Consider the following 18,195-nt stretch of genomic DNA (forward strand, 5'->3'; position numbering starts at 1 on the left):
AGAAGAGACTGAAGGCTGATACATGTTGATCTTATACAAGCTCATGAATGTTCACAGGTCTGGCAGTAGTTTGTGTAGCATATGCCACAGAACAAGATTAAGCTGTGGTATGTTCTCAGGGAATAGGGCTACAGAACTGCCTGTAACATTATTCATAAAGCCTACAGTTCGAAAAATACCTCCTGAAGCTGGAGCCCAGGGCATTGGATGGCATGTCTTTGTCTGTGTTTTTGGCAAGAAGTTGCTAGTCAGAGCAAAGATGAGGTCGTATTTGACTATATATGGCATGGTGGAGAAGGAAAGTGATTCCCCTGATGGTGGAAATAAAAAGAGGTGAGAGCAGACAACTGAAAGGATCTAGAGAACTCGCTGCTCAGAACATGGAAAGCATAGCCTTTAGGCTGCATGACTCTATAATTTCCACCATCTGAAGACTTCTGTTGAAGTCTGACACATCAAAGTGTATCCTCTAATTCAGACATAATTAAACCTTTATGCAACATAGTTGTGCTATTACTAAGGCACAGCTGTGCTTATCATGAGTGAAATTGGTGAAACCAGTGTTTTAAAATACAAATGAGGGCTCAGACAATGAAAATAAAGAGCAAAGCATATAATCAAAGCCAAAAAATGCCAACAACCTTGTGGTTTGTTGTTTATTATGTTGGTTTCTTTTTTTGACTTTCTGAATATTCAGTTCAAATAAGCATTGACAAAAACACAATAAATTCTAAGGACATAACTCTTTTTTATTCTCATCACAATACTAATGGCCTTGAGAAAGTAACCTTTGAAATTCAAGCCATAAATACAACATTTTGTGTCAACCAACTTTTTAAAAGCAGAAGGCCAGTATGCCAACACAGTTTAAATGGATTTATAAATATTGGATACAGATGTAAATCAGCTATACTCTTCAAGTTTGGGATAGCATGCAGTTGAGAATTCTCTGGGAAAGACTTTCAACTGTATATCAAACATTAAGACTTCAGAATTACTGCTGTATGCTACTTTTATCTTTTTTATCGTTTGGTCTATTTTCAGCTCTTGGATCAAATAACATTTGACTGAACTAAAAATGTAATATTTACCAAAAATAAGATTTTGTCTACTCTCTACATACTCTGGAGGAAATGAAATTATTTTTGGCCATGCACATGTAAAACATATTCTTTGTGTCATTAAAAAAAAAAAGTTCATTTTTTCCCCCTTTGGTCATACAGCTTTAAATCCTGCATAAAATCTAACAGATGATTCAGTTATTCTAGACAGAATCTATTGATTAATTCACATTGTATACAAGCAGTGGAGAACTGCTCTTGAGGGCAATAAGTTGCACAGAAAAAAATTAGTTCAATAATTCTGCATGAATGTTACCAAGATGGAAAACATATTATCTTCTGTTTCACTTTGAGTCAGTGATATCACTGTTAATTATGATCTACCTGGCAATCTAGTCTATCTGATTTAGTTGTCAGGCAATGACCAGTGTTGTCATACCTAAATAACTCAAGTTTTGGCACACATAAATACATATAAAATCTTACTTATGTGCTACAGTCTGATTAAAACAGTGAACTGCATCGATGAAAGATCTGATCCATGGCTTTCCAATGCTGTCATACTGCTCCTGTCATATTTCCTGGGAAATAGCACAAGAGAAATGAAGCTTTTAATCAAAGTAAAAGTTTGTCTTACCTCTCTCAAGTTTCTCAAGCCACTGCTTGAGACTGCATTTTGGGTCATGTGATGAGGGGTAGATGAAGATGGAATGAAAAAGGGGAGTGCATGCCTGAAAATAGAGCTGGACTGTGAGAAAAGACTTCTGGTATTCATCTACATAGAATAACACATTTCATAGCATGGTCATTTTCTGCATGGTGCCTTTTTGGGAAAAAAAATCAGCAGTTTATTGGTGTTCCATGGTATTATTTCAGTTGGAAGTGGGGTATTAAAACAAAAAAATTATTATAAATCTTGTTTGTAGAACTTCTCTTGAGTATATTGATCTTTTCAGAGCTATCTGACAGAGCTAGCAGTGAGGCCAGTATAGGTCTGTATTTGAGTATTTATTTTGAACTTCTAGTAATTCTGGTTGTGAAGAAAGTTCCAAAAACATGGATAATGTAATGTCTGAGGCTGTGCACATCTGAAGCCAGGTGAAAGTAAGGTCACTGCACTGGTTTACTCCATCTGTGTGAATGGGGTGAAATACCTAATATCTATATCCAGCATCTCTTTTTATTTAATTTGTCTTCTAAAGAAAACTTCTATATTCCTCTTACTGAAGATAACAATTTCTGTAATAGATGCTTTGCAAAATATTTCTTTATGAAGACATGTAGCTAAAATCAGGATGATATGTGAAGCCCACAGTGGAAAATCTGTGGTTTGTAAGCAGTAGAAGCAGTTACTCCACTGAGCTGAAAAAAAAGAGCCTGCTGTATTTGTGTTCAAGGGGAGATCTATCGGCATGTATTACAGTGATACATTGAGTTTAACCCAGTTTCACAAGGAAATGATGAATATATAATTGCAACATGTCTTTGCAATGATTTCTGAGTCTGCTTCTAGTCGAACTTGCATGCACCAAATTTGATAAAGACACAGAGGCCTGATGGCCTTTAAGTCCTTACAAACCTTATGGGTTAGTAACAGAACAAGGGTGGGAAATGCTATTTGTGTCTCCAGTAAGAGAGGGACTGTTTGGAGAACCAACAAATTTGCATAAGATGTCTTAAATGCTGGAAAAATTTTGTGAGTGCTTACCCTTTCCTGGCAACAGAATCCAATCATAACAAATAATTCTAGGAATTTATATCAAGGAGTCATTATAAAACCAGAAGGTCTTTCACTTAGGACTTTAGCCAGGATTTCAACCTAAAACTGAAATGTCAGACATGACATTTTTATGATATTTTGTTTAGAATCAATTGACTTTTTAAAAACTTGGTGCATTCATTGGGGAAATGAAAAAATAATAAAAACATATGTGATTTACACTAAGATATAAAAGTAGTATAATGCAGCTCTTGGGAAATTAAATTCTTGGATAAAAAAGGAAGATGGAAAAGGGATTATGTTGGCTGGATTTTATTTCTACATTTTTACGGGTGCATTCATACCATAAAAGCATTTAGCTGTCAGAAATGTTAATGTCCAATAAAAGACATACTTTTAATATTTACTGTTCCCATATTATCTATCTCACAATTGTTTTTCAACTTCTCTGAATCCTGGCCGTTTATAATATCAAAACTATTAGCTACTGGATCCAATACCGTAAAGAATATATGAGAATACACTTAAAAGGATGAAAAGCAATGATAAATGCCAGGTACATAAATTTAAGAACAGTTATGAAAGGGATGCTCCTGGCAGACAATAAAAGTTCTCCTAAGGACTTGAAAATAAAACTTTAGTAACAAAATACCAACTTCTGTTGCTTAACATAAAAGGATGGATAGCTTAGTCATCAGAGAGAGGAACACAGTCCACCAAGTGCCACAGTGCTGTGGAAGAGTCAAGGTTGGATAAAAATTCCTTTAATTTTCCTTACTTTACTTGGTCCATAGCCCTTAATCTTTAGAAAACAAAAACCACCACCACCAACAAAATCCTAAAGCAGCAAAGACCAAAACAAAAAAGCCAAAACACAATCTCAGTTACTACAATATTTTTACTTTTCTGTTCTGATCTAACCTGACCTGGAACTAAGTGATTTTCCACTCTCAGGTTAGTAGAAGGTCTCATAAAGCTTTGCATAAAGCTCTGATGATGTCTTATATATGTATCAGTCTCCATAACTCAGAGACTGTAACAGATTGTAGAAGCTACAAAAGTATATATCAGCTCTCTGTTTCTCTCAGGTCCCACTCAAAAATTCCTTGCAAACAGCCTTTTCAGACATATTCGAGATAATGCTTATCATGGGGTGTTCTCCGTTAGGCTTAAGGGTGTGCTTGCAAGATCAAACTGCACACAGCATACAAAGCTGGCCTGAAGGCAAGCCTCACTGAACATACAGACGCTTACCGCTGTGACAGAACAGATGTCCTGAAAGTGGGATGAGCAGGGAGCATGACATCTGCCTTTTTATACCAGCACTGACTGTGCACATCATGGTTTGGAGCAGGATTTTCTGACAAGAGAGAGCTTTCTGGGTCATTCACAGTGTCAGAGGAAAAGCAGAAATACATTATATATTACACATGAGAAATATAGGGAGATGGTAGCATTTCAAATCATTTGAGATAAGAGATAAGGTGTATCACAGCAGGTGTGAGAAGTGAAGGAGTATTTCTAGGTGAAGGCTTCTAATTTTCTTACTTTCATAGAGCAAATTATAACACACAAATCCCACCTGCCCATATCCTTCTTACACCCCTGTTCGATGACAGAACCTTGTAGTGGAGACAGAGTCTAGCAAAGACAGGAGGGGCAACTGCAGGAGCTGCTGATTAAGAGTTGTCTACTCTTGCTTCCCATTAAATCTCTTTATATGGGATGAGAATTTATATGCAGGTCAGTGTGCCAGACTATGTCAGCGTCCGTTTTTCCACATTTGGCCAGAGACTCTTTGCTGGCATGAATAACTGTTAAACCTAGGAAAGTGTCTGCCTCTGCAGTGTTTTAAAGAGAGCTGTCTTCATGATCTTAGAAATACATCTATTTTTGCAATGAGGGTGTTGGTCATGGTCTTGCAAGAATTTTCTCCTTTAAAATTCAAGAAAAAAAAAGAGAGAGGGAAAGAGAAAACAAGAACAAGAATTTTCTTTTTCCCCAAGAAAATAGCTAGCACTGTACTTTGATTTCTAAGGTCATTGTGAAAGAAAAAGTGTAGCGTGATAATTCACATCTGTTTTGTTATGACTGTAATGGAAATTAAAACATATGGTAGCTTAGCAGTTGTAAAAGAGCTTGCACAGCAGACACTGACACTGGTGACTCATAAGTGATTTTCTCTCCTCAGCCAAAGCTCTGATTTATGAAGTGCTGTGTTGCTGCCTAGTGGTGAAATGCAAAAGCTTCTGCTCTCCTGCAATCATTAAAGGCTACTTGTCCCTCTAGCTGGCAATCAGATTGTCCATATCATAGTTACATATGTCCATCACACACAAATTTTATTTCATAGAGTCAGTGTCCAGCCTTGTCACAAGTGCCTACTATCAGACAGCTGCAATATTCAATGTAGACTCTGTAATACTTACACAGCTTAACTTTGTTCAGTTATCTTTAGGAGGGTGGATGTCCTAACAAGTCTGGAAATCTTTTTCCATGAAAGGCATTTGTGCTATTCACCTTTGCTTTCTGTGCTAGTGCATATGGAATACATGGTATTTATGCAATTGTAAAGAAAAAACCTGAACTTAAATGGACCTGGTACATCCCCAAAGGATTAGCACGAGAAAAGGGAATCATGTTTAAAGGAATGCCTTTCACAGGTAACTGAATGGCTTAAAAGGCCTCATAAGCCAAGTGTGAAACAGGCATGGAAAGAGTAGAGCAATTAAAGAGAAAAGTGTCAGTGGGCTGCAAACTCAGAAAGAGAAACAGGACTCTGAGTTTCCAGACTTGCAGAGTTACCTGTAAAAAGTTCTTCAACCAAACATGTACTTGCCCCCACCCCAACAACAACTTGCTCTCTAAACACTGCAAAATACTTACTGTGAATTTAGAAGCCTGCAAGAGCAACACAACAGGGCACAAGCAGCCCTAGAGAGTGGTGGAGTGCATTAATGGGGGCCTCCCAATGGAGGGGATCATGGAACCAGTGAGGGGGTCCTGGGCCTTGTATTTACAGTCAAGGAAGAAGTGGGGAATGTGAAAAATGGAGGCAGCCTTTGCTATAGCGATCATAAGATAATGTTCATCATATGACTTTTTCAGGATTCTGAGAAGACAGAACAAGGCAAACAAGTAGCATTACAATTGCGTGTATGCCTACACATGTGCACATATTATTATAAAATTACATGGGTCACTGTGATTGTTTGACCTTAAATATAGCCTGAACCATATGTTGACCTATATCATGAAGAAGATAATGGTAGGTTTCAGTCTCTTGACATTCTGCTTAACAGCTCAGTTAGGTTTGCCTCACCACTGGAGTTGAGTTGCTAAATATTTCCCACTTTTGCCTCTCGTATGTTTCTGAGGAACACGAATATTTGGTCTCTGTGCTATATTTGATATTCTATACTGCTGTGGCTCAAAGAAACCAATATGTTTAAAACACAGATTTTGTCATTAAAGGAGAACTGGTCATTGAGTGCACATTACAAAGCCTTGGATTTATGTGCAAAAAAACCCAGTCATGCACAAAAATGTGTAAGGAAGGTCATCTTCACAAACAACTATCAAAACAATCAGAAAATAGTATTAGATCAGGGTTGGGGGGGGGAAAGACTTGTATGGAAGAAAACTTTTTTTAATTTGGTGGTTAGTTTGAAATCATCGTAATGAAATAAAGTTTCTCAAAGAGGATAAAATGGGGAAAAAACCCAACCAAACAAACAGTACTTTGTGCAATATAGATGCATATTTAATTAATTATATTTAGCTACTCTTGCCCAGTAGAGGGCAGAATGACAATGACGTAAAAGCGGGAGCTGGCTCAAAGTGTTGGAAAACAGTTTACACAAAGAAATGTCGGCGCTGATCTGGCGTGTCATTAAGTACCGCAGCTCCTGCTGGCTGCAGCCTTACTTCTGCGTGTGCAACACCACTAGAAAGAGCTTCTGAGGTTTCCTGAGGCATCTGGAAGGAAACATTCCAGCCTTTAATACCAATATACTCTATTCTTGTTTTCCAACAGTGTATTAATGACAGCAAAAAATGTGTTCAAGCTGGGTAAGTGGAGCAAATGCTGTTCTTCCTGGTAGCGCAGTGATGCTGGCCTCTTCTGTTTCATGCAGTACATCTGGGACTGTGCTAAAATATTTCCCTTCTTTTTCTCTTTGCAGTACTTGATTAAATTTTGTTGGGTAGATGTGGAAATCCTTCTCTGCTTTATGTTATTGCTATAAATATTTCTTGTTAACTGCAAAATAAATGCACTTTGGCAGCAGGGAAGAAGGAATTCTCTTACTGCACCTCGTTACTGCATTGAGTATAAAATAATGTTCTATTACAGTTACAGGGTTTCTTGAATGCAGAGTAGAGACAGCACAGGCTGTACACTATGCCACTGAGAAAGAGATGGTTTATTTATGCTGCTGGAAAGGGAGCTTACAACCTAGAGTTATGATTATTTGGATTGGAAGAGGACAAGGAAGCAAGGTCAAGGTCAGCTTGGATCAAGTTTACAGACCCAGAAGTGCCTGGCCTTGGCTGCCTTGAGCTTGGTCTGGTTATGAAAGACTTCATAGAATATAGCTTTTATCACATTTACTTAAAAGAACATGAAAAGGGGCTGTCAGCAAGGCTCATGCAGCAGTGAACAGCAGTGACACAAGGTGTTCTTTCACAGGATGCAAAGTCAAGCACCATAGAGCGAATGGACTTTAACAGGCATGGGCCAGGATTATGGACAGCAGCTCTGATAAAAATCTCTGAAGAGGAACAGAAGGAAACACTAGGTGAACTTAAGTTATAAATTAAAGGGAAAGTAATGAGTTCATTCAAAAGCCAGCACCCACCCCACTCCCATTCCCAGACCTCTGAAGCCATCCAAGCCCTCTCTTGACCAAGTTAAAAATAGTTGCCATGATTTTATCAACAGGCTGGTTGTCTTCTTACATTTAGCAAATAACATCCACTTGAGCATGTTATTCTGGGTCTTTTATGTACCCATCATGGTTCATAAACATGGAGCAGAATTGGGCTAAGTGTGGCAGTTGATTTACCTGAATGATTGTGTTAAAAGGCATTTCTAGCTAACAACATAATGGAAGAACTAAATGTGACAATCCTTAAAATTTTAGCTGAACAAATATTACTGCTAAAAAGTAAGTGGTTGGGGCCAAATATGACAAATATTTGTAACTTCAGTCTTTGCATTCATGTAGTTGAGATAGTGGAGCTCAAGCATTTCTCAGAGAATGGAAGAGAACTGTAGTGTGTTTATTTTGCAGTAGTGCAACATGTTCATCTCACCATACAGTGGCAATCATGTTCTTTTGCTCAAAGGACTTATAAATATTTCTTTTCTTTTCTTTCAAACTTGGGCCATTGGAATGGTATGTTTTTAAATGGGGCTAAGATGGGTAATTCTGTCTGTGTCAGAGATGAGGGCCTTGCCTTTGAGCTCTGCTTCTGATATATTTTCTAGTGAAGAAACCAAGGATAAAAGTACACTGACAAAGTGTCCTTATTGGGAACCCTGTAGTCTTTGACTCGTAGTAATTTCCTAAAGCCTGTATGATTGTATATATTTATACCACCTTTGAAGTTAGGTTGCAAAGAAGTGCAGTGTATTAACTGGAAACAGGGACTGTGGGTATTGCAAGTTTTAGGTGAGCTCTCATAGACAACAGGAAATACGAATACCCTACTCCAAGTGTCTCAGGTTTAGAATTACTCTTTATAAGAAAGGTCCAGATTCTCATCATACTCCTAAAGTAGCTTTTAATATAAACATTGCAATTCATTATAATATTAACAAACAACCATAAAAAGGCAAATAAAATCAGTCTTGGTAATAGAGTTTCATATGTCACTTCACTCATGCTTGTTAAAAATGGGTCATCAAGTACATGGATTCGCTGATAAGGACACTGATAGTCTGATGCAAAGCCTGCCAGGTTCACAAGGATTCTTTCCACTAATTTCAGTGGACTGACATTGATCTGGGGTCCCTAACACAAGAAAGACATTGACCTGTTGGAGTGAGTCCACAGAAGGGCCACAAAGATGATCAGATGGCTGGAGCACCTCTCCTTTGAAGACAGGCTGAAAGAGTAGGGATTGTTCAGCCTGGAGAAGAAGCAGCTTCAGGGAGACCTTATAGCATCTTCCAGTACCTAAAGGGGCCTACAAGACAGCTGGAGAGGGACTTTTCCCAATGGCATGTAGTGATAGGATACAAGCTGAAGGCTAGGTTTAGGTTAGATATTAGGAAGACATTCCTTACCATAAGGGTGGTGAGGCACAGGCACAAGTTGCCCAAAGAAGCTGTGGACACCCATCCCTAGGGCCAGGTTGGGCTCTGAGTAACCCTGTCTAATGGAAGATTTGCCCATGGCAGTGGGGGTGAAACTAGGTGATCTTTAAGGTCCCTTCCAACCCAAATCATTGCATGGTTCTATGACGCAGCTTGATCTATCAGTGGTTTTGGATCAGGCCCAGCATTGGCACTACCCTGCTCCATGTGGGAAAGAATTAGGAGGAGGCAACCAGGATGTGGTCATGTGTGCACACAGTCCAAAGAGCAGTGCTGTGGGTACCAGGAACTGTGCATCCAACCAGGTTTTGTGTTCCACCTAAACTGACCAGGCATTTTATCTGCATCCGTGTTCTTTCAATGATCAGGGATCTTTGCTACTGCTCTCAATTCTATAGCACAGATATAGCCTGACCTCTGGATATGTCTTTCATCTACATCCATGTATTTGAATTCGGGTCCATTTCCTGTAAGGGTAGGAGTCAAATCTGTGTGTGTAGACTGTGAGAGAGCGACATGCCCTCAGAAGCTCTTGGGCTGGAGCAAGTTGCCTTTTTGGTGTCACTGGTTACACTCCGCAGTTTTTCTGTAAAGACAATTAACATGTCTGAAGGAAGGCTCCTAAACAAAAAGTCACAGAAGGGTGTAATAAATTAGATGAATCTGGACCTTCCTCTGCCTCCTTTCCCATTTATAAGATATAAATACTGTGTTTGTTCTTTAACGTTTAAAGCAAATGTACCTCCAAGCAGGTAGTATTTTTTCTTTCCTCTGTGCTTCATCCCTTGTGAGCAGTGGAAAAGTATTTTGGATCCCACAGGTTTGCAAGTCCACCCTGCCTAGGTAATTACATCCAGAAAATGCAATAAAAGAAAAGCAAAATCCAAATCAACCTCTAATATTGTCATCTGCAGTATTGAAACACTCCATATACTGATTTACAAGATGATTTTTACCACACACTGATGCTTCTCAAATGGTCCCTGGAGCTACTCAGTGAGAATTGCCAGCTATTAGCAAATTCTGTAACAGTTCCAACCATAACATACAGTAACAAAAAATACCATCCCAATTTATGGGATTATACTTTTTGAGAAAAAATATAGCTAATATTAAAGCTGCTTCTGTACTATACCTTCCAGTGCTTCAGGTCTAGGAAACATGGACATAAATGGGATGAATTCTGGATGCTCCCCAATATCCAGTGCCTTAGTAGTAACATGTTTGAAACAAAATTATTCTGCTGGTTTAAAGGTAATTAACATAGCATTTAGCTATTCATGTAAGGGAATAAGAGAGTATTTTTATTCTAACATAATTAAATCAGGAAGACATTAATTTTATCAGAGATAATTGAATACCTGTGGCTGTAAGTCTATATTCTACTTTTAATTGTATCTGTAGGCCCTCATAAATCCATTAATAGCTGGGGATGAGCTGTAAGTACAGAATTTGGCTGGAAGATTCTTGTTTTGTTTTTCTGTAGTAGATAGGTGAAAGCTTCAACTCCAGCCTCACTGAAGTTCAAACATTTGCTAAGCCTTCTGACTTATGTTACTCGAATGAAAATCCTGATTCTTTACTGTCTTTTGCTGCCACCTTTTGCAAATAAGTTTCATTTGTCTCAGAGGCAATGCTAAAAAAGCAAGTGTTTGGGGCTCTGTGTGTTTCTGTTTGGTAGGTGATTGGGAAACAGCAGCTAGACTGCAGCTTCACATATTGTGTGGGGAGAATGAACAGGCTTTTTTGCAATCACCAAATCTTCCTTGGAGAATGGGAAATGGGAAAATGCAGTTGTATTCATTAGTTTTGCTTCTAGGGTGCATCCTGCTATCCAAGTCTGATAAGCTGATTGCTGGTTGCATTAGATATTGTCCATCTGCATTCTTGATCACTTTGCCATGGCTCTTTGGGATGTAGGTTTGGTATCTGTACACAGTTCCTGTATTCTCCTTCAAGATTACTATTTTCCTTACCTTTTTACTCTTGCGTAATGGCTTATACATTTTATTTGTGGTTGAGGTTCCTTTATGTGTATATATGTGTGAATAGAAAACATGGCTCAATATTAGATTCACAATCAAAAAATCGGTAGCTGTGCTTGGCCAGAAAAAATGTATGTCCATTTTTCAAACTATTAAGAAGGGGAAAAAAAATCTATCTGGTAAAGCATTTAAAAGTGCCTAAGGGCATTGGTTTCTGAATAAGGAGCTAGTTTTTCTGTTTCTAAACATAGTTTCTATATTTTCAAAAAATATTTCAGGGAAATTGTTTCTGTATGAAGCACATCAGCCTTTTTTCAGTTAATGAGTTTCCCCTGGAGGTATTCAAAAAGCATGATGATGTGGCAATTAGGGACATTGTTTAGTGGTGAACACAGTGACTCTGGTCTAGATGATCCTGGAGGTCTTTTGCAACATTTATGATTCTGTGATTCTATGATTATAAGGTACAGAGAAGATGATAGATCAGGATTAATTTCAACTGTACAATTTCTTCGCAATGCCACAAGTACAATGGAAAACACTTTGCAACACATAGCCCAGGTTGGTACTGCATATGAAACAATGAATATTGCAGTTGAAGAAACTCTCTCTAGTTCTTCATCAGAACCAGCTTGCCAGTTTTCAGACCAAAGAGTGAGATTCTCTTATTTTGCCTGATTTTAATCAGATATTTCATGTAAAGTTTTTCAGTTCATTTTGTTTGCAACATTCAGATGGACTGTCATACCTTTTCCATTTCTATTCCATTTGAATTTATTCAGCCTATATAGCCACTACAGTTACAGGTAACTGAGTAAATTTAAAAATTGGAAGAGGAGCTCTGTATAGATTCAGACCTGAGTTGTTCATTATGATTAAAAAGGTTATCTTTTTTTTTTTTTTTTTGCTTACTTTTACTTCTTAGAAGAAGAAAATTGGTAGAAGTTTTGTTTCTGGTATGCTGCTAGAGTCTGCCTTCCCAAGGTTCTAGTTAAAATTGGGTGCAGATATTTAGCTGTTGTCATTGCTCCTTCATTGCCAGGCAGGAGTTGTCTCTCTCAGCGTGTTTGGCAGACATACATAATTCTGTGTGATTGCCAAAGCATAAATACTCTGATTTCAAAACATAACAAACACTATTCAGAAATTCAAAAATGAATTTTAATTGCTGAACAGTATTTGTTATGTACATAGTGCAACTAAGGAGATAAATATGGGAATAGGGCATAAATAAGATCGAACATCTGTTGTAGAAGCAAGGGCTAAAGTAAATCCACAGTAAATTTTATCCTGTTATGTGAAACTGTATCATGCTGTTTGTAGAGAACTATTGCTGTCTTAGCTTGGGAGGATAAAGGATCTCAGTTTATTAAAAAACAAAAGGTTGCTCAATTTCCACTGAATCCACTTTGCAAGCACATTTAGCATTTTCTGCAGTTTATGGACATTTGAAGTAAATATATCTTTCAAGAAATACTTGTTGCCATTCAATTTCACCAAATGTTTACATATGCTTTTCTTTAGCACATAAGTAACCTCAGTTAGTCAAGGGACAAGTTAGACAAGAATGACTTGTCTACATAGCTAAATATGTTTAAGCACTACCTGAACTGTGGCCTAAAGTATTAGGAGTATGTTCCTGGTATTATGACACTGCATTTCAGTTTTTCAAGCCTTTCCTAAATCATTTAAATTAAATTGGGCTGTGCACCTAAATAGTAAATAACATGGTTTTTTCTTATGCACTTTGCAGAGCGAGGCTCAAAAGCATACCTTGACCTCACAGAGTTAATAGGAGTTCCTCTTCCTCCTTCCGTCTACTTTGTCACTGGCTATGGAGGGTTCCCAGCTTACAGCTTTGGACCGGATTCCAACATCGGTAGATTGACAAGTGCTATAATACCATCGCCTTTCTACAGAGATTTCGCTATCGTAGTTACAGTGAAACCAAACAGTGATCGTGGAGGAGTGCTGTTTGCAATAACAGACGCCTTCCAGAAAACAATTTACCTGGGATTGAGAATTTCACCAGTTGATGACAGCACCCAGAGAATCATTATGTACTACACAGAGCCTGGATCCCATATCTCCAGAGAGGCTGCTTCCTTTAGAGTGCCAGTGATGACTAACAGGTGGAATAGGTTTACAGTGACTGTTCAGGAAAATGATGTTGCTTTGTTCATGGACTGTGAAGAATATCAGAGGCTTCAGTTTCAAAGGTCAGCTCGAACCTTGGTATTTGAATCTGGCTCTGGGATATTTGTTGGTAATGCAGGAGCCACAGGATTGGAAAAGTTCACAGTAAGTGCTGTCTGATAAATTCACGTGTCAGTGTTTAATGCATGTACTCTCTACTCAAGAAAGTCTGCTTACAATGGTTATATCCCAAATGAGGTTACAAATTATATAGTTTGTATTTTCCATACCTGGCTAGGCTTTGGGTAGTGCAGATATATAAACTCTGATTTAAAATGCAAATGTTCTGAGAACCTCAGAAGTTTATTAATAGTCCAAGTATTAAGCTCCATGTTCAGTTTAAATATTTGAAACTTCAAAGTAAATATGTCACATAAATTTTTATGCCCTTTCTACAAAGGGCAGAGTTCAGAGTATCCATGTTTTTAATTTCTGAGAATAATACCTTACTATAAAGTCAATATTTTAAACTCTTATAAGTTAGGTACTCATATTTGACATCAGAAATAGAATGATGTCATCAAAGATAAAGATATTTGGAAGATAAAGCTGTATTTCTACAGTTTTTGTATTATTTGAAGCTTATCATGTGCTTCAGAAAAATAGAATGGACCAAAATTACTACTACAAGCCTCTCAAGCCTTCTTAGCTTGAGTGCAAGCATCCTTCCTGCTACATCCTGACTGGAATTCTAAGCGATTGAGCTTGCAAACAGAAATGTGAAAGCAGTCATTACGCGTGAGATTGACTCATTGTCAAACAGAAAGGGAAATGTCACAATTGTTCCGTCTTGGTTTTGTGCTTCCCTTGTACTTCAAAACTTGTAGAGTGTTTTGTGAGATTAATGTCTTTTCCCCTAAACTAGTAAAGCAGCAGTGCAAAACTGAGTGGATCCTTTTCTTTAGAGAGTAGACATGTTCTTACCAGAGTTCAGGGGTACTGACCGGTTGTGAGCTCCATCTGGTAAGCAGCAAGGATAATGTACTTTTATCATTTATCTGACTAGTCTAAACACCTAGAATTACAGGATTATATCGATTAGCAGCAAATAAGTGGTGGAAAGTGAAATGTATGAAGATTGCTTGCTGGTGCTACCTTTCTTAGACAGATAGGATGACTGGAGTGTTGTGGATGCCTGATTAGTAAGTAAGATTGAGAATCATTCAGGAAAATTAGACCGCTCTGGTACCCCACCTGGAAAACACATGTGATGATCAGTTGCTGAGATTATCACCAATAAATCTGTAAATATGGTGACAGGAACACATGGTGGATTACACCATGATGCATTTCCACTAAAATGGGTTGTTCTGTATGTTATATTGAGTACATCAATTTCAGCCAATGTTCTGATTGTTTCATTACTACTAATCGTGATCTGTACTCTAGGTCCTATGCCTTCATATTGCTTCATCATACCCAATTGCTTTTGGGTAGAAAAACTAAATGGCTGATCCCTCCTCAAACTCTGTCTGTATGCCAAGAACTGTTTACATCAATTGCCCAAAACAGAAACAAATCACAGCAGATTGTGCAAATTAATAGATGTCAGTTGCTGTTTGCTCTGGCTAATGGGAATTCATGTGTCTCAGACTCTGGTTGTCAGACACAAAAGGAATGTAATTATCGTCAGATTTATTGAAACCGAAGGAAAATCTAGCCTTGATGCTTGTAAAGAAAAGTAGAAACCAGACAACAACCAAATATAACCGAATCAGTGATGATACCAGATGCTGAAAACCAGCTTTAACAGGGAAGGCAGCAGCAGGCACCAGACCCAGAGAGGGAATACAGTCTCTCGGATCTATCATCCCTACCATGGCAGACTGAACCATAACTTTCCTAGTTGGAGTAATTGGCTAGCAGCAACACTTGGGAAACATTAGAGCTCTCCATTCTGCTTCCTTGAATATACAGGGCCACAGATTAGAGCAAGAGGAGAAAAATATGTTTTCAAAATGTGATTTGCTTGTACTGTGAAAAAAAGCATCACTGCTTAAGTGTCTGGTTGTGCCTTCTTTCATGTATCATTTTTCAGTGAACTGTTACTCAGTCTGACACTGTTAAATATCTGAGTTGTCTGCTAAGTTTTGAGAGAAATAGGATGGTTGAGATTACCGAGCTGTTGCCTCAGAATGCCCAGCAAACTCAAGATGCACCAACTACGAGTTTCACGATCTTTAAAGGTACAGAAATTAGAGGATTGTTAAAGATAGAATCACAGACTTTATTCCTTTCTAAAATATCCTAGGTAATGTGTGTTAGGTAAGATAGTTCTTGATTTGAATATCCGTCTTTCTGCCCTATGTGTGCAACATGTCTAACTGTGAAATCCCAGAATAGGGAAATGTCCCTCATGTGTTTCTTAAAGTACTTTGAGTCTTTCTAATCCAAGAAACAATAGTTAAGTGTTTAAAATTAAATTGTTACTGCTCCTTCAGCATGTCTGAGAAGTACAGTTTGTAACTCTGAAAAAAGAAACCTTTGTTATTAGGAAATCCTTCTCCTTTATTTCCTCTCTGGAAAGTTTTAAGATGATTTCTCTCTGAACCACTTCATCACTTATTGGTATTCCCTTCCCATCCTTTGTCTCCATTGTTAGGGGTTTTTACATGCCAATTTTGGTGCTGCAATGCACTTCATAACTAGAAAAAGGAGACAGTGCTTTACAGACTCTAGGACATAATCCAGGACTAGATCCTTCACGGAGGGCACTAACAATGTGATGTGGCAATTGTAGCGTCACTGGGATGTGACAGCCATTGTATTCTGTCACCTTCAATTTTTTCAACATTTTGCAAAAGGAAAATGTACGAATGTATTTACATCTTTAAATTGGCATAATTATCATAAAATTTTATGCTTCAGACAATTTTAAACCAAATCAGAACACAGTTTGGGGTATTTTGGTGCTTTGTTTAATTCCCACTGCCCAACCCTTTCACACATGCTACTTAAAATATTACTTCCTTGAACTGTTTTTAATGTTCCATGCAGGGCTCAATTCAACATCTGACAATCAAATCCGACCCAAGGGCTACCGAAGATCATTGTGAAGATGATGATCCTTATGTAAGTATTCTTATAAACACTTGCTCAGTGCCTCAGAGATTTCAAAGTCATTTTCCATTTGATATTTTTAATAAGCCTAAATGTAGTATTTCTTCTTAGAAACATTTTATCATACTTAAAACTATCTCTGTGTGCGAATAATTTTTTTTTGGACTATACAGCTCTCACAAGTGGCTTTTCAAAAAGCATCATTTTATTTTGTCTGAAACAGCTTTCAGAAAATGAACTAAGGCTTTTATTTTTCTGAAGGGTAATGAAATGTTGTAAGTACTGAAGTAAGTTAACATCATAATGACACTGAGGCTTCACCAACTGAAAAAGAAAAAGGTTTTTTTCTGCATTGAAGCTGCCAATTCCTTCGAGATCATGTTTTTTTTCCCTGACTTTTATGAACTTGCTCTCATGACTGGGTTTTGCGCAGGCTTCAGGGGACAGCAGTGGCAATGGCAGCATTCAAGAACATGAAGTTTCTGAGGCACAAGGCGTCCTTTCACCTTCCCATCTTCCCATGAGGGTAAATTTGTTTGATTTAATTGCTTTAAATTTCTGGTTTAATATTACTCTTTTAGATGGTGAGGTCTGGATTTGATCACTAGTTTTTCATATTTGGCAACTTCCAAGGGCTTCTATGAGAACAACATGCACCCATCCATAAGAATGACTGCACTGTGCCAGATCAAAAATCTGGTATATTTGACAGTAACCAGCAACCAGGGCTTTGGGAACATAAAACAGATTGGGAACATAAATATGACACTTATCGGGAATACTCTCTTACTCTGCATCAATATTTATCTGAGGAAATGCTGGAGCCAAGAATATATGAGTTCAGTGGACCTCATCTGAGTTTTTCATCCTTGAATTTCTTGCTTTGTTGTTTGGTTTTTTTTAACACATGCAAATTTTACTATCCCCAGATTCCTGCTTCAAAATTCCTCAGCATATTTAATGACAGGTTTTGTGAAGGACGTAAACCTTTTGGTTTTGCCTTTCTGAACATGCTAACTTCAGGTCTCCTTGGGTAGTTCATCAACAGGAAAATAGAGTGAACCATAACATAACATTCACGATTTTAGAGATACCTAATCACTTTGTGTTCCCTCTCCCTTTTTGTGCCAGGCTTAAATGTTCCAGTCCATTTCTCACAATGAAACTTTCTATCCTTCTTGTATTTTTTTTTTTTTAAATCCAAGTACTCATTGATTCCTCTAGAGAAAATCAGTAGGTTTGTGAGAAATGAATTTACAGAAACATGCTCACATTTCCCTAATATAACACATACTTTAGCTGTCTCATTATTGAATCCTTCAAGAATCCATGGGTGAATACTATTTGGTTGTCATTCACTTAGTATGTTTCCTACCCTTTTTGTAAAAAGACTTCAGTTTTAGACATGTCCTCTGCTGAGTTTCCCAATAATATTTTTGCAGGAATTCTAACTCTTCCAAGGTCAACGTGAATGCAAGGAAACCTTTTTTTTTTTGCTATGAGGTTAAAATTCTCTGATAACTCATTTTACAACTTTGTTGAGTATTGACCTGGCCTCCTGCTTCTGATGTGTTTGAAAAGAGATTATTTATTAAATTTTATTAACATTTATGCATTTTACATATAGCTCATTAAACTCATTTTGGTCTGCCTTGTGCTTTTCACAGAATCATGGACTAGCCAAGTTTTGGGAGGGACATCCTGTCTAACTCCCTTCTCAAAGCAGAGCCAGGTACAGCAGGAGGCTCAGTGAGCAGCTTGTTCAGTGCCAGTGTGTTTTGGATTTCCTCAAGGATGGAGGCTCCACTGCCTCTCTGTTTCATTGTAGTTTTTTCACTGTCATAGAACCAC

The 18,195-nt window shown here is 37.8% G+C and overlaps 1 protein-coding gene across 3 annotated transcripts in view; it reads left to right on the plus strand.

Moving 5' to 3' along the window:
- LOC113964108 (collagen alpha-1(XV) chain-like) overlaps window positions 1-18,195 on the plus strand; it is a 129,818-nt gene that overhangs the window by 29,421 nt on the left and 82,202 nt on the right. For 2 of the 3 annotated variants that reach the window (XM_027675983.1, XM_027675984.1), the window contains exons 3-5: window positions 12,842-13,389; window positions 16,282-16,356; window positions 16,778-16,870. In XM_027675983.1, coding sequence (XP_027531784.1) covers window positions 12,842-13,389; window positions 16,282-16,356; window positions 16,778-16,870 — 716 coding nt within the window. Of the gene's footprint in view, window positions 1-6,683; window positions 6,853-12,841; window positions 13,390-16,281; window positions 16,357-16,777; window positions 16,871-18,195 lie in introns of those variants that run through there. The other variant, XM_027675985.1, reaches the window with a different exon arrangement.

This window comes from Neopelma chrysocephalum, unplaced genomic scaffold (assembly GCF_003984885.1).
Source record: "Neopelma chrysocephalum unplaced genomic scaffold, ASM398488v2 Primary Assembly neopelma1_26, whole genome shotgun sequence".
In the NCBI taxonomy this organism is placed as follows: Eukaryota; Metazoa; Chordata; class Aves; order Passeriformes; family Pipridae; genus Neopelma; species Neopelma chrysocephalum.